The sequence below is a fragment of the Misgurnus anguillicaudatus genome, chromosome 17 (genome assembly GCF_027580225.2).
Source record: "Misgurnus anguillicaudatus chromosome 17, ASM2758022v2, whole genome shotgun sequence".
Taxonomy (NCBI): Eukaryota; Metazoa; Chordata; class Actinopteri; order Cypriniformes; family Cobitidae; genus Misgurnus; species Misgurnus anguillicaudatus.
In genome coordinates, this window is record NC_073353.2 from 24,512,091 (window position 1) to 24,528,598 (window position 16,508).

At 37.5% G+C, this 16,508-nt stretch overlaps 2 protein-coding genes across 5 annotated transcripts in view; one reads left to right on the plus strand and one right to left on the minus strand.

Annotated features, from left to right (window-relative positions):
• Positions 1-1,279, plus strand: part of rnf17 (ring finger protein 17) — a 36,428-nt gene extending 35,149 nt beyond the window's left edge. For both annotated transcript variants that reach the window (XM_055214460.2, XM_055214461.2), the window contains exons 35-37: positions 462-648; positions 776-890; positions 967-1,279. In XM_055214460.2, the coding sequence (XP_055070435.2) occupies positions 462-648; positions 776-871 (283 nt within the window). In that variant the 3' untranslated portion in view covers positions 872-890; positions 967-1,279. The remainder of the gene's footprint in view (positions 1-461; positions 649-775; positions 891-966) is intronic.
• Positions 1,280-1,488: 209 nt separating this feature from the next.
• cpap (centrosome assembly and centriole elongation protein) lies at positions 1,489-16,503 on the minus strand. 3 transcript variants are annotated; one of them, XM_055214462.2, is made up of 15 exons: positions 16,346-16,503; positions 15,674-16,017; positions 12,893-13,007; positions 11,063-11,210; positions 10,340-10,427; positions 8,875-10,171; positions 8,227-8,350; positions 7,561-7,726; positions 4,469-4,711; positions 4,290-4,365; positions 4,000-4,184; positions 3,680-3,820; positions 2,465-2,549; positions 1,874-1,994; positions 1,489-1,799 (listed from the first exon to the last, which is right to left on the minus strand). In XM_055214462.2, exons 2-15 carry the CDS (start codon positions 15,983-15,985, stop codon positions 1,607-1,609), a joined length of 3,294 nt encoding a protein of 1,097 aa, XP_055070437.2. In that variant the 5' UTR covers positions 15,986-16,017; positions 16,346-16,503; the 3' UTR covers positions 1,489-1,606. The 3 variants fall into 3 exon arrangements, with proteins under 3 accessions (XP_055070437.2, XP_055070440.2, XP_055070438.2); XM_055214465.2 differs by having other exon boundaries at positions 15,674-16,012; positions 16,346-16,450; XM_055214463.2 differs by lacking the exon at positions 16,346-16,503 and adding an exon at positions 16,180-16,327.
• Positions 16,504-16,508: the final 5 nt, after the last annotated feature.

The window sequence follows — 16,508 nt, forward strand, 5'->3', positions numbered from 1 at the left end:
GAGAAAAAGGTGGATAACAAGCTTTTGTAAGATTATGAAAAATAAAAAAAAAGTAGGAAAAATAAGTAATATGTAATAGTAGTATTTACAGTTTAGGCTTTGTTCCTGTTGGTCAAACTTAAATCAGTTACAGAGCAATGAATTATTTTATCAGCTAAAGTAAATAATTAAGTGGTTTGTTTTTTTAACAAAATTTTGACCATGTGGCAGACCTCACATCTATCTCAAAATACATGCATCAAGAAACAAGTTATAAGTACATAAAATTGATGTAAACTGTGTCTAATATGGCTCATATGCAGTGGCTACTTGATCTGAATTGAATTTGGTTCTTTAACGTGGTGATTTCACTACAATCCTTACAAAATTTAAAGGCAACTTGCAGATAATGTTTCAAAAAAGCATTTGTCATAATGGTTGTAGCAGATTGTTGAACCTCTATGTATGTGTTTACATTGCAGATTGCGTCAGCTCCCTCCATCCCTCCATCATTTCCCATGTGCAGCGGTTTACGTGAAATTAGCAGGGTTCAAACCTCCAAGAATTTGCATGGAGAAGGAGCTGATCCCTTATCGACCCGAATGGAGCATGAAAGCAATGCTGGAGATGGTTGACCTGTTGAACGGCGAGCTGACTGCAGTAGTGGTTGTATGTTTGATACCTCACAGTGTATAAACTTGTAATTTTAAACAACATCTGCAGTAATCTTTCATGGATTTTCAGCTATATTGTATCATACAATTGTTTGCGAATCTATGCAAATGTGCCATTACAGGCAACAGAACCACAGTTAACGGTGTTGCTGTACAAGATGGATGGGTCACTTGTTCACACACCTCTAGTGGAGAACGGCCTTGCTGATTATGAATGAAAGCAATAATCGATCTTAGGTAAGTGTTAAAAAAATATAAAAGTTGAAGGACAGAATGTTTGTGAATGTGTTTCATGATTGTTTTGTGTTTGTAGGGCTTGGCAGCGATGTTGACGATCGTGAGTTTTGATGGAAACATGCAGGAGAGCAAAACATTTTATGTTGGTTTTATATTTAAATACTTGGTTGTTTATGCTACTTTCTAAAAGTTTGTGCAGTTATTTTATGTTAAATATTTAAGTTTTTAAAGTACTTTATTGAAGTTAAACCTGATTTTGTTAATGTTTCAAAAATATTTCAAATGGCAAACATAGGAAAATTGTGTTTGTTTAAAGCTGCTTTAAAGTTTTGTGTTCATGTTAGATCTCTGTATGTTGAGCAGCATTTAAATAAAACTGTTGATTCAGACTTTTTTCCGCTGGTCAGTTGTAATTGGTACAAAAAATTTGTTTGCATAAGTTATTTACTGTGGAGTATACAACCTTTTACAGTATATTGACTGAAATCAACAGTTCGTTGACATTATTCAGTATCTAATCAGTATTTTATATGTAACATTTTAAGGGATTTTTTTCTTTATGTGGGATGGGGAGATATAAACCCAAGTGACATTGGAATTTAAATCTTGAAATAATTTATTTTCACAAAAATCACATTCTTAATAAATAATTCAGATACATAATGCACACATTTTCTTTCATACAATAAATTCATTCAAGTCTACATTTCCTGCTTTTATGCTTTAGTGTCCATAATGATGTGACCCTGTGCATCCTTTAAGCGCACACGACCGGTAGGGTACTGTGTCTCTTGCCGTCCATCAGAGTAAACAGTTTTTACAGTACCATCTGGATACTCTCGTCTCTTAAAATCTGCAGTGTGGACTTCACGCTGGCCTGTATTAAACTGGATCACCTTACTGCCATCTCTAAAAAAGAAAAAAATTTGATATGCATAGTCTTTTCATTTTGACATGGCGTGACACCATGCAGTTGTACTCACGGGTTTAGCTGTATTATTGTTCCATCTGTAAGTACGCTTTCCTCCCTCCCATCAGGATAAAGATTCTTCACCGTCTGATCAGGAAAAGTGATTTCTTTACGACCATCTGGGACGTGTTTCTCTGAAAACAAATTTCGAAGAATCAAACAAACTTAGCTGGACTACTACTCAGTCCTTCCAGAAAAACTTTTTTTGTGTGATTGTTGCAGGCAAAAATCCTTGATCTTGCGGCATGTTTTTTTTTATGTGATGGAATATGTGGGATATTTATGCAATTTTATGCTATGAAATTCATAACATTCCCAGGGCAACAGAAGACATTGCTCCACTTGTGGGAAGTAAATGCAACATATTTCACTTTCTGCTAAGATAGGTGATTTTTGCTACGAAAATGTGGGGATTATGAAATCATGCAATCCCGCTTATTTTGCGCACAGAAATCTGCAAATTATGCTGCGAAAGTGTGGCGTATTTGAAAAAATGCGGCTCCCCCATAAATATGCGGACTTTGGCTGATTATCCGTTGAATCGTGTGATCGCATAATCCTGTTTTTCTGCAGGGACTGGCTACTTTGAAAGGGATCTGCCTACCTGTTTGATTGTTAGGGAACTGAAGCACTTCCATACCATCAGGGTATGTGATGTGTGTGGTCTGAGCTTCTGCATAATAATAAATCTGAAATCAAAAGAAAGTGCTAGTCATGAGATTAGTCCTAATATTTGGATGATGGGCATTAAAGTTTAATTTCTATCTTTGATATGTCCTTACACACTGTCAATATTAAAGATATCAAAGTTATATTTTCACAGAATTTTCTTTACATTATGTAGAAAAATATTGCTTTAGCTTTTTTCTTAATGGATTAGTCAATTTTCTTAAACAAAATCCAGATAATTTACCACCATGTCAACCAAAACGTTGATGTCTTTCTTTGTTTAGTCGAGAAGAAATTGTTTTTTGAGGAAAACATTCCAGGATTTTTTATTTTAAATGGACTTTAATGGACACCAACACTTAACACTGAACTCAACACTTAACAGTTTTTTTTCAACGGCGTTTTAAAGGACTCTTAATGATCCGAAACGAGGCATAAGGGTCTTATTTAGTGAAACGATTGTCATTTTTTACTAGAAAAATAAAAAATGTGCACTTTTAAACCAAAACTTCTCATCTATCTCCGGTCATGTGACGCACCAGAGCGACCTCACGTAATTACGTAATGCCGTGGAAAGGTCACGTGTTACATATATGAAACGCACATTTGCGGACCATTTTAAACAATAAACTGACACAAAGACATTATTAAGTATCATTCCACATACAACAACGTCAGAACGGTCCTCTTTCTCCACACTTGTAAACACTGGGGCGTAGTTTCGCATTCGTCATTCGTGACCCCTTGACGTGATTACGTATTGCGTGAGGTCGCGCTGGCGCATCTCAGGACCGGAGATAGACGAGAAGTTGTGGTTTAAAAGTGCATTTTTTTTCTTGTTAAAAATGACAATCGTTTCGCTAGATGAGACCCTTATGCCTCGTTTTGGATTGTTTAGAGTCCTTTAAAAGGGTTGGGGTCCATTAAAACGAGAAAAATCCTGGAATGCTTTCCTCAAAAAACATAATTTCCTCTCGACTGAAACAAGAAAGACATCAACATTTTGGATGACATAGTGGTGAGTAAATTATCTGGATTTTTTTTTAAAGAAAATGGACTAATCCTTTAAGTACAGTACTTCAACTTTAAAAAATTTCTGGCAAGACAACAACTGTTTTTTGTGTGTGTTTGTGTATGCATTCAGTCTCACCACTCTTTGATCAGGCATGGTGTGTTTCACATCTCCATTGAAAAACGTGACTTTGACAGTCTGTCCATCTGCTGAGATTTCTTTCCTCGTACCATTTGGGAAAATGATGAGTCGACCACCGTCAGGAAGCACTTTCTCGATCTGAGGAAAAATATGAATATCTGAGTTGTGAGCATTTCTTTATGGAAAGCAGAATGCATGTGAGCTGAAGCCTTGTAACAACACATCATTCTCAGTTTGTTCATTAGTGTCGTTTGTAAGGTTGTTCCAAACTAAAGTCTATGTAATTGATACTTTTATATGTGAGACTGATTGATTACCTTGTTGTCTGAATGCATGATCTCTTCTTGTTCCTGCTTTGAATGTTCAGTAGCAGCAGTGTGGATGGAGTTCATCAGTGAAGCATCAAAGTTGCTCTCAGTCAAATCAAGTCCATCTGATCCTTCCATAGGACTGTGATCATTTTTGAAGCCAAAACTCTCTTTCATTGTCTCCAAGTAAGGACCTAATGCAAAATAAACGTAGAACTCTTAAAACATTACAACCATAAGTAATATGGTTAACTATTGACATAAGTAATAAGTAACTATTGATCGTGTGCTATTAATACCAGAGTTTTTTGGAGGGCTCTTAGTCTCTGGACTTCCATTCTTGCTGAGGCTGCTTTTTGAACTCTGGGAAGGACTCTACACACACACATCCACCATTAATAACAAATCTTAACATTTGAAGAACATTTCTTCATAGATATTCTTTGAACAAGCTATTATTACACTTGTATACACTTACCTTGGATATGGATGCAGCACTTATTTTACTGCCTGATGCACAAGACCTTTTCTCTCTCTCATTCTCAGCACTCTTCCACACACTGAGGCGTAGTTTCTCCAGCGTCCGCACTTGATCTCTAAGTGATGCGTTCTCTGAACTCAGGGCGTCCACCTGCTGCCGGAGACGGCTGTGCGTGTTGCTCCACCGAGCCTCTCGTTTGCGTAAATCCTCCTGCAGTGCATTCACCTGCTGCTTAAGAGCCTAATAAAGAAATAAAATAGCCTATAACAAACAGCCAAGATTGACAACTAATATGTTATTCATAAATTAATTTGCTTGTTAACTCAAGTGCTTAAATGTAAACTTAGGGGCTGTTTCCCTGACAGGGCTTAACCTAGTCCCAGACTAAAATGCATGTTTGAGCTGCCTTAATTTACAAACACTGACATACCTTAAAGGGAAACTCCACTTTTTTTGAAAATATGCTAATTTTCCAGCTCCCCTAGAGTTAAACATTTGATTCTTACTGTTTTGAAATCCATTCAGCTGATCTCCGGGTCTGGCGCTAGCACGTTTAGCATAGCTTAGCACTATTCATTGAATCTGATTAGACCATTAGCATCACGCTAAAAATAACCAAAGAGTTTTAATATTTTTCCTATTTAAAACTTGACTCTTCTGTAGTTACATCGTGTACTAAGACCGACAGAAAATTAAAAGTTGCGATTTTCTAGGCAGATATGGATAATAATCAAGGACTTTGCTGCCGTAACATGCCTGCAGCAGGCGTAGTGATATTATGCACTGCCCGAAAATAGTCACCTGCCATTAAGAGTAACCAAGGGAACTATTTTCGGGCAGTGCGTAATATCACTTTAACTCTAGGGGAGCTGGAAAATGAGCATATTTTCAAAAAAAGTGGAATGTCCCTTTAACTCTTTCCTCACCATTGACGGGTTATCTGGTCAATTAACATTTCCATGAAAAAACGTGTTCCTGATGAGGTTTAATTTTAATGTATAATACCGCGATTACCCACTAGACCTACCCGATTGTTTGTTTGAAAGCAGAGGGTCTGTTCTTTCATTTCATAAATTTGTATGTTTATATATTTTTAAAAGAAAAATTTTCTGTAAGGCATTTTGTGAAACTTGTGAAGTTGGTGGCGGGCAACTAAAAACAAATGGCTGGCGGGGAATGAGTTAAAGGGGTACTCCAGCCAAACATCAAAACCACCCCATGACCCACTCACTCCCAAGCAAACCAAGATTTATATATCTATCTTGGACTCGCACGATTCACGAGAGTCACTGCGCAATGTACCTATGGCAACCAACGCTAACTACACCAAAACTCTTGTGAATTGCATCCAAGATGACGTCATTACCGGAGGCTAATTATTACAGTTCATAATGTTTGAAATATGGATATTTTTCATACAAAATCCCATCGATTACTAGGGCTGTGAAAAAAATATCGACACAGCTAACTATCGTGATAACATTTTTCAACGACAGTGCATCGCTATTTCAATCTCTACTATCGATATTAAAAAAAACATAGAATCCCTCTGTTTGTGTCAAACAACCTCCTCTGCCGCTGCTGTAGTAGTTGTCGCTGTTTGGCCAATGTTTCAGAAGTTAGCGGGAGAAAATGGCAGAAAATTAAAAACCACTTCTATTTTTTATAGGGGTGTGCATTGGCACTGCCCTCACAATTCGATTCAATTACGATTCACCAGGTAACGATTCAATTCGATTCGATTCTACGATGCATTGCGATGTATCATAATTCTACTGTACACAATAGGCATGGGCCGATTACCGGTTTCAAGGTATACCGAGGTTTAAAACAGTCAAGGTTTCAAAACCACTAAAATGTTCTGTGATACCGTCTCCAAGGTATGAGCTGTGTTTATACAAAATTCATTAAATCATGAAGTCATGTGATTGATTTGATGTTTACATTTAATATATATTACGAAAATATTATATATGTTTTGAAAGCATATTATAATTTAAAGGCTTTATTGTACCTGGCATTTGAAAATAACACATTTTAGTGTTGCAATGGCAATACCGCAACACCGTGAAACCTTGGTATTTTTGCTAAAGGTTATCATAGCGCCAAAATCTTATACCGGCCCATGCCTAGTACACAACAAGGCAAGTGCAACTATTCTCAACAAAAACGGAAGCTTAGCAGCTTTAAGACAATGACAATTATATACCTGAGATGAGAATTTACACACAGCGTAAGTCTTGTCTAGTTTCCCATTAACTTTGTAGAATCCGAAATGTGCCCATATGTCCGCTTTCCATGGAAAATGGTGCGTTTTTATTTACCCGTCTAGCACTGTCATCTCTCTCTGCCTCAGCCATCTTGATTGTTGGTGTTATGCCCCCGGAAGTAATTGAAATTTCACAACTTTATTGTCCACTCAAGGCCAGAAAATAAACAGTGACATAATCGATTATGGCACTTTGCTGCATCGATGCTGAATTGTGCATGTGCGCATTGCGATGCATTGCCGAATTGATTATTGATGACAACCCTAATTTTTTTACAGTTTTGATAAAAAAAGAAAAGTATTGCAATGTATCGCAACACGCAACATATTGTATCATACCGCGATACATTGTATCATGACCCATATAACGTGATATGTATTGTATCGTGAGGCCCTTGCCAATACCCAGCCCTATCGATTACCCACAGAAGACCTTTACTAACCCATTGAAAGCCGTGTGGATCACCTCTGTGAAGGATGAAGGCACTTTTTGGGGTTTTAAGTCAAAAGTTGTTCTCTTATCCCCGTTTTCTTTTATAAAGCTTGGAAGAGCAAGGACATTTACTAAAATAACTCCAAATGTGTTCGTCTGAAAGATCTCGGATTGCTTGAGAGTGAGTAAATCATGGGGTAAATTTGATATTTGGCTGGAGTATCCCTTTAACAAATCTTACTCAAGATTCACAACAGTAAGGCTTTTTGTAAGGTTTGTTTGTAAAAACTACTTAAATGTCCTAATATAAATAAGGCCGATTCCTGGATTCATCTAAACCCTGTCTGGGAAACTGACCCTTAAAGTTAAGAAATGACCAAAATGGACCTGGATCTCATCTCGTTCTTGTTTGTCAGGTCTCGCTCTCACAGCTGCCGCATGTTTTTCGAAAAGCTTTCTTTCACGTTGCAGTTTTTTGTTCTCCTCCCTTTTAAACTCCTCCCATTTTGCAATGTCCTCCAGTCTCTTCTTTTCAAACTCGGCCCTCTCTTTCCTGTATGAAAAAAATATATATATTAAGTTGTAGTTTAATGCAATTTATTGGCTTAAAGGTGCAGTGTGTAATTTTTAGTAGGATCACTTGACAAAAATGCTAAATAATATACAAAACTATATTATCAGGGGTGTATAAAGACCTTTTCATAATGAACCGCTGTGTTTGTATTATCTTAGAATGAGACGTTTTTATCTACATACACCAAGGGTCCCCTTACGTGGAGGTTGCCATTTTGTGCCGCCATGATTCTACAGAAGCCCTTAACGGACAAACTTTTTTTACCAAGTTGTCTCTGATGATGACATGTTTTACCGGTTGCGGCTACTGTAGCTTCTCTATGTGTTTCAAAAGCAAGGGGTGAGCAGTGGATTGAGCCGTTGGTTGCAATTCGCAACCTCACCACTAGATGCTGCTAAAATTTACACACTGCAACTTTAACTACTAGTAAAATAGTGTAAAAATTAAGCTGACTGAATTGAGTTCATGTCCCATCATACCTGAGATTCTCTTTCACATCCTGGTTCTCCTGCTTTAGTTTGCTCAAGTCTGCATTTTCACGTTTGAACCTTTCGATCTCCGTTTCCAACTCCACCAAGCGTTCACGAAGCAGGCTGGATTGAGCTGTAACCCCAAACAGGTTTTAGTCAAATATTTTTCACTCTTTTTTTAAGATAAAAACAGAAAATACAGGAAGTATGTACACAAAATTAAAAGCAAAACTATTTTCAGTACTAAATGTCTTCTTCAGGCATCGTTCAGTATTTGGTGTATCCTCTCTTGGCACGACACACATCTTGAGCTTTTTTGAGGAAACTGAAGTCATTCGATTAGAATTAAAAATTAGGATTTAATTTCATTTAAGTTTAAGAGATCCTGCAGCTGCCTGCTATTGCTCAAGTGGAAGAGGAGTTTACCCTAAATACTTGACACTTCAGCTTATACTTTTATATTGTTTTTAATACTACATACAAACTTTATGGATGAATTCTATTAAAGAGACTGAGAAATAATTATATATGATCACTATAACATTACAAAAACAACAAATCTAATTCTGGCATGGTGGCCTAAGACTTTTGCACAGTACTGTATATTTAACTAGTTGACCTAGTTGAATTTTGTATAATTTAACAATTTGCTATTACCTGCTCCTTCACTATGCATGTTCTGTGGTGCCTGCACCGTCACAGGAGAAGAGGCTATTGGATTTAGTGCTGGAAACATCTTTGATACCAATGGGCATGTAGGCAGACCTTTGTTCTCATTTTCTGCATTTGGACTAACACTCGCTGATTTTGTATCTTTAGAGAAGGCAACTTTTCTTTTCAGTGCCCTTTCAGATGGAGATTCCTCTACAGGACAGCTGTCCACTTCCTCAGGTTCGTTCCAGGTATCATCATCATCAAACTCTAAGTGGCCCTTTGAGTCTATGAGAGTAGAGTCTTTACTGTTACAGGAATTTGCATCGTCACCTTCTGGACTGCTGACTCCATCTCTGTCCTGATAGGTGCGTTTATCATAAGGCACAGTGGGCACTTGAAAGCAGTGGCGTAGGGGTGGATTAGATATGGGGGGTTGCAACTCTGAGTTACTGCACAGTGAGGTGTTGAGATCTTTGTCATCCATTTTAGCATCAGACAACACTCCCAACAGATCTTTCTCTCTCACAGTATGTACGTCTCTCGTTATCACAGTGTTTGTAGGAGGAACTGATGTAGTGTGACCCACCTCAGGACCAGGAGCTTCTGTAACAGCGCGACTTGGTGGTGTGGATTGATTTGACGATTTGATTGGTGTGGAAGAGAGACGCCTGCAACCTCTATGAAGAAGGGTGCTGATGAAAGACGAGTTGCTAGAAAAGGAGATTTCGTCAGCCGCTCGTTCCAACAACTCAAACTCTCCGAGTTCAACACATTCACGCTGGTGGTCCTGCTCCCAATGCGTCCCCCGCTCTGCGAACCATACTTCAAATGAGTTTTCCGCAATGTTGTTACCATCCTCGCGATTACACGCACCCATCTTATTAGCATCCGTTGTAGTGACGCTCTTGACATTTTGTTCAGATTTTCTGTCTCTCTTGAACGGAGCAGAGATGGAGCTCACATTTTGACCCTGGTGTGCACCAAGAACGGGAGGACGAACAGTTGTCTTGGTAACTGGCATTGTGGTCTTGTTCTGAGGAACGTTTTCTTTGTTGAGCGTGGCAGTCTTGCGATGGATCACAAGATGTGTGGATTTTAAGGCTTCGGTTTTGTTCGAGTTCTTTTTGGACCTCATGACTGAATCTTGGGAAGATTTGGGATTCGGGCACAGAGGGGGCTTGGGGTTAGATGGATGTTTTCTGTGAGACAGTGCAGCAGATTTATCTTTGGTAAACCTGGCCAGACCTTCTCCTCGTTTAAGAAATGGCCTCTTTACCTTTGCGGTTTCAGCAGAAGCGTTCTACATGAGTAAATTATAACGAGATATGAAGATATGAAGAGTTAAATCAAAATGAAATACTACAAAAATGCCATTAAGAGAGCCTTATGCATGGTTTAAATTTAGACATCATTTCTATAACACTGAACATTTAATTGAATAATATTTCACGTGTGACTAATATCTGACCTTGGCCGTGAGTTTCTGGTCTTCCATCCTGAGCTGCTCTTCCAGCATTTCCTCAAACGTTTTCCCACTAAATCCGGATCTGATAGGTCTAAACATCAACACACATTAAAAAAGGCACGTTCTTCCTGATCCCATATTTCAAACTTTAGTTAGTGTGTAATGTTGCTGTAAGAGCATACATAACACCTACAAAGTGATAAAGCTCAAAGTTCACTGTCAGGCGATATATTTTCTTTAATTCCCCTTTCAAAGCCTACAGCGAACAGCCGGTTTGGAGTACAGCCCTCTACTTCCTGCTTTAATGATTTCAATTAAATAGTTTGTGACTGAACTCCGCCCACAGGAATACGTCAGTCTCCAGCTTTGTCTCAAATGGCACTGCTAAGCTAAGTTGCTGTCGAATCACAACACACTAAACAAACTACACAATCAGAACTCAATATGCATTTCTGAAGGAGAGACTTCATAGAACAAGGAAGACATCAGCACGTTTTGAGGACATAGAGATAAGTAAATTGTGTGAAAAATACTGCGTTTTTTTATACGTGAAACACAGAAAGAATGGGACCTTTAACACATTCACCATTTCCATTTAGCAGATGCTTTTATCCAAAGATTAGGAAGCAACAAAGCCGTTCACCAGACTGACACTATACACATTTCCAATACAAATTTAATTTTAAAGCATTTCTTGTAATATAATACAAAGAAATGACATCATACCTGTCTAGTGGCTCAGTTTCACACTCGTTTCCGTGCACAGTATGATCTTCACTCATGGATTGAAATGAGTCTTCATATTCATGATTACTGTCATCATGTTCAGTGTTCGGCTCTACCATACTTTGTTTTATGTTCCACATACTGCTGTCTGAAGACATTCAGGTGCAAAACAGATAATGTAGTAGTCATAAATTAGTGTTGGTACATTAGCCAAAAATTCCTTGGTTATATAATCTCTGTAAAACAGCTATGGCTAGATGCCCTAAATGTTAAAGAAAACAGCATCGTTTTTCAATATTTTACTATGTTCTTACCTCAACTTAGACAAATTCTTATACCTGGGTGATTCTCACAAAACCATTGAAACACCACGGCACTAATGATTTTAGCTTTAAAATGTGTAATAAAGTAACATTAAAAAGCATCAGAATTAACACAATACTGTGTTCTACCTTGCACAATGTGTGATTTCAACATAAGAATTTATAATTGTAAATTTTATCTCATTTTCTGCTGAAATTCTCATTACCGCAATGTGTCCAGCTGTGTTTGAACATGCTTTATGTTGTAATTTAATCAAATTAACACAAAAATAAATGGATGTTTTGCTAGACTACTTTAGATGACAGAAAAAATATTTACTGAATATTCATGTCTAATAATAATGAAGAAAAATTAGGAAAATGATGTGTCCATGCCTGATGTTCTCATCCTCCGCAACACTTTTTGAGAACAGTTTAAGCACACATACAGAATTTTAATAAAGTTTGATTTTGAGTGACCAAGCACATGGACCAGTTACTTCAAGATGGCTACCAGGTAAGATCATTTTTTTACAGTTAATTTGAAATATTGTCTTGTCAGAATGCTTACACGACATTTTGATTATCATTACTGCAACAGATGCTTATTAAATGTTAATTTAATTAATAGAAGCATAATACTTTGATTTTAAATGCATGTGCAGAATTTCCAAATTATGTTCTTTCAGGTTTGTCATGTCATTTTGAAAATATGTCAGTGTTGATGTTTTCTGGCTGTTGCGGTAATGAGATTTTTTAGGACTAATTTTTTTAATTATGTTACAAAAAGTGTTAAATGATAAGTAAAAGTTTTTAAATTAATGTTCCCATTTACTCCAGACTTTGTTTTTCAATGTCTGGTGGGAAAAAAGTAAATTTAAGCAATTTTTACATTTTCATGCTTGACATTTTTAAAACCAAGTTTTCGTGAGAATCACCCACCTATCTTTTTTCAATGCTTGCACTTAATCTTTGCACAGCGTGTCGTGAATGTGTTAGCATTTAGCTTAGCCTTATTTATTCCTTAGGATCCAAACAGGTCAAAGTGCTGCAAACTAAGTGCTCTTCCGCCATACAATATAGTTTTATTTTGTGCCACCATACTTACTCGTGTAACTACTCATGTAACAGTCTTTAAATAGGGAAAACATGGAAGTGTTTGGTGGCCTCCAAATTCATCCCTGTTTGGATCCTAAGGAATAAATGGGGCTAGATTAAATGCTAACACACTCACGACACGCTGTACAAAGATTAAGTGCATGCATTGGAAAAAGATAGGTATGTCTTAATTTGTCTAAGTTGAGGTAAGAACATAAGAAAATATTTTTAAAAAAGTGGTGTTTTCCTTTAAGAGTTCTCTATGCACAGGTGAATAAAAAAATACATATTTACATTTATGCATTTGGCAGACACTTTATCCTGAAGCGCCTTTCAGTTTTTATCAGTATGTACTTCCCGGGTCGAACCCAAGACCTTTTGCACTGCTAATGCAATGCTTTCCACTGAGCTATATGAGAGCATCATGTACCTGTGGTGTTCTGTGCTGTTCTCTGAAGACTTTGCTGTATGTGTTGCAATCTAAGCTGCTGTTCCTGCTGGTGGATTTTGAGCTGCTCCTGCATGCGATGTTGCATTTGCTTCAGCTGGACAAAATAAATCAGCCATTATATTACTTCCATAAGCAATATTTTAAGGTGGCCATTTTTATGGCATCCACGTGTAAATGAGTAAAAAAACACAATAATGACACAATAAAGTCTAGGAGGCATGTTGGTTAAAGGGATAATCAATCAATACACACAAAGAGAACACCAGTACTATCTGCTCTTAAAGAACTGTCCTATTCGTTCTGCAGACTCACACTTCTCTAATATCAAACTGAGAAAAAAAAACAACAAAGCGATTAGTAGTGGGTTGGAAACATGGACAAATGATGCATAAATATTGTGCTTTTTCCAATTGGACATAATGATGTTTTTACAGTGGTGCTGCAATTGCCATCATAAATGGGTGATAATATCACCTTGATTCCTATCCTAATGTATTAAAGGAATATTCCATTTTCTTAAAAGAAAAATCCAGATAATTTATTCACCACCATGTCATCCAAAATGTTGATGTCTTTCTTTGTTCAGTCGAGAAGAAATTATGTTTTTTGAGGAAAACATTGCAGGATTTTTCTCATTTTAATGGACTTTAATAGACACCAACAATTAACCCCAGTGTAACTGTTACTGTGCGTTAACAGTTTGTTTTCAACGGAGTCTCAAAGGACTATAAACATTCCCAAACGAGGCATAAAGGTCTTGTCAAAAATTGACAGTCGTTTTGCTAAATAAGAAGAATAACAAATATACACTTTTAAAGCACAACTTCTCGTCTAGATCCGGTCGTGATGCGTGATGTGACCCCACGCAATACGTCATGACGTCAAGAGGTCACAGAAGACAAACGCAAAACTCCGCCCCAGTGTTTACAAGCGTGTTGAAAGAGGACCGTTCCTACGTTGTTGTATGTCAACTGATACTAATTAATGTCTTTGTGTCAGTTTATTGTTGACAATGGTCCGCAAATGTGCATTTATATATGTAACACTTGACCTCCCTACGTCACTACGCATTTACGTGTAAAGGTCGCGCTGGACCGGACCTAGACGAAAAGTTGTGGTTTAAAAGAGCATATTTTTTTTGTCAAATAATGACAATTGTTTCGCTAGATAAGACCCTTATGCCTCGTTTGGGATTGTTTATAGTCCTTTGAAACTCTGTTGAAAAAAACTGTTACGTGTTGAGTTAAGTGTTAATTGTTGGTGTCTATTAAAGTCCATTAAAATGAGAAAAATCCTGCAATGTTTTCCTCAAAAAACATAATTTCTTCTCGACTGAACAAAGAAAGACATCAACATTTTGCATGACATGGTGGTGAGTAAATTATCTGGATTTTTCTTTTAAGAAAATGGAATATTCCTTTAAAGGTTCAGATTTAATTTGGCATTTACATTTTCACATGCATTTTAAATAAAAGATGGTCATGTGTTATTGTGTTTTGACCTATTCAGTTCATCAGTATTTGTGACTTTTGATCTCTTCTAAAAAATATATTTTTTTAAATCATCATCAAAAACACTAGTATACACTAGTCAACATTTGAAATGGGATAAAAATGTTCATCAAAGTTGTCCTGGAAGACCAAAAGCTGTAAAATGTGCAAACATGGATTCAAAGCTTCACCTATTTTTAAATTGCATATAGAATATTAACGAAGTTTTGTCACACTCTAAATCTTGGTTATAAAGTACAATGTGTTCGCGTGGTTTATAGATCACTTCAAGGTTTGTAAACATTGAATGACTATCGGGTGCGCGCGCAGCATGGGGTCAAACTGTTCATACCATTTAGGCTTTCTAGTTTAATCTTACAGGGCTGAAAAATGATGACTTACCTGAAATGAAGTGAGCACTACAAACACAAGCCTCTTTAATCTTTGCATTGTCCCAATCTGCCAGTTTAATTGCTTGCAGCCACAGATGTTGTATTTTTTGTTTTTGAGATTCTGCAGGAATCCCGAAAAACTTAAAGGCAGACCTGGTGCGATTTTCATCAAGCCCACGACACAATGGGTAGACATTTTTGACGATACCGATTAATACGCAACCCAATCTGCTGTAATGACTTTTCTGACCCCGACATGCGCAGTGGGAATCGCCTGTGACGTGAACTGTGAAGGGGTCTATTGTTAAAAACACATTATTTTCCACATACCGTACATTTGTAGCTCCAGATTTCACTCTCTTCCTGAAACGCTGTGATTGGCCTGAATATATCTGAAGTCAGACGGAAATGTGACGCTCCTTACCATGTTTGAAAGATTTGCTCACAATGCAATATTAACAGGATTTAACTTACAGACTGTGAGTCCAAGCGAGAGGAATTATGATAAAGTTAGTCTTTACTACATCACCAATCCCAGGAAGTAAACTGTTGCCTACAATCCGTGTGTTTGTTGTTGTCCAAAATAAGACATCTACGTTGGAAACGATAACTTGCGTCATTGTTTACTTTGGGGTATGTATCTTTTGTATATCTTTAACATGTACTAATACACACTTACACGCCAAAGGAAATGTAATAACGTGAATCGGACAATAGATGCTCTTTAAGACAACTTTTTTGAAAGGTTTTGATCCACTTCAAATGTTGATAGTGTAATTAAGACAATCAACATAAGCAAATACATTTAACTGCATTCAAAACAAAATTATTTAGATTAATACATTTGGCAGGATGATTAACTGGGGATCTTAACCTACCTGTTCAAGCTTAGCTATTAATGGTAGATCCCGTGTGTTTCTTAACATGTCTTGGATACTTTGCATGTCACAGCTTAAAGATGCATCAAACTGCTCCGTGGCAACTTCACCGGGACTGCACGTGTCCACACTGCTGCTAAGGGATACAGGCAACGGGGCAAAATGGGAGCTGAATGAATCGTCCGGGTCGCGAACCACCGGACTGCCGCTGCTGCGGATGGATCCCGGAGATCCATGTAATATCACTCCAGCGCGAGAGCTGTTCGGCATCCACTGGGAAAGGAAGTGCTGGAGTCCAGCTGGAGATGACATGATGGTGTTTATGTCCCGGCTAGAGCCCTAAACTGGTGGATTGACAAATGCATATTAGGGTTTATCTGCGTATGATGTACCGCCTTTGCAGTATTTTGATGACATTTACCAACACACAATAATGTCTCTGTATCACACAACACAAAGCCTGTCAGTGCATCTAAAACCGTTAACAACTAACGTTATTAAATAACCTGCATATCAACGATGACTAGTAATGTTGTCTATGTAAACAGCTTTAAGTTTAAAGGCAACGCTGTCGTTATTATGCAGTATTTAAAGACACAAGATAGAAATATAAAGCCAGATATATTTTTTAACTGAACCATTACGGAAGATGTGTTAATGAAAAACCCGTACCTTGCTTTGGGTTGCCGATGTGGGTATTTAAAGGTTTCAGCAGTTGACGTCTAAACTTTGAGACGTTTCGAAAGAGACCGCCATAACAAAGCAAAGCCCGCGAGACGGACAAACAAAATGAAAACCGCGGTACATGCTGGGAGCTGTAGTCCGGAAGTTGTCA

Bases quoted from the DNA above. Each gene is read 5' to 3' on its own strand.
- cpap (XM_055214462.2), bottom strand. From the start codon at position 15,985: ATGTCATCTCCAGCTGGACTCCAGCACTTCCTTTCCCAGTGGATGCCG. The intron at 4,366-4,468 runs GTAAGTGTATAC...GTGTGTGTGTAG, and splicing joins GTGCTGCATCCATATCCAAG to AGTCCTTCCCAGAGTTCAAA. The intron at 1,800-1,873 runs GTGAGTACAACT...TTTCTTTTTTAG, and splicing joins ACAATAATACAGCTAAACCC to AGATGGCAGTAAGGTGATCC.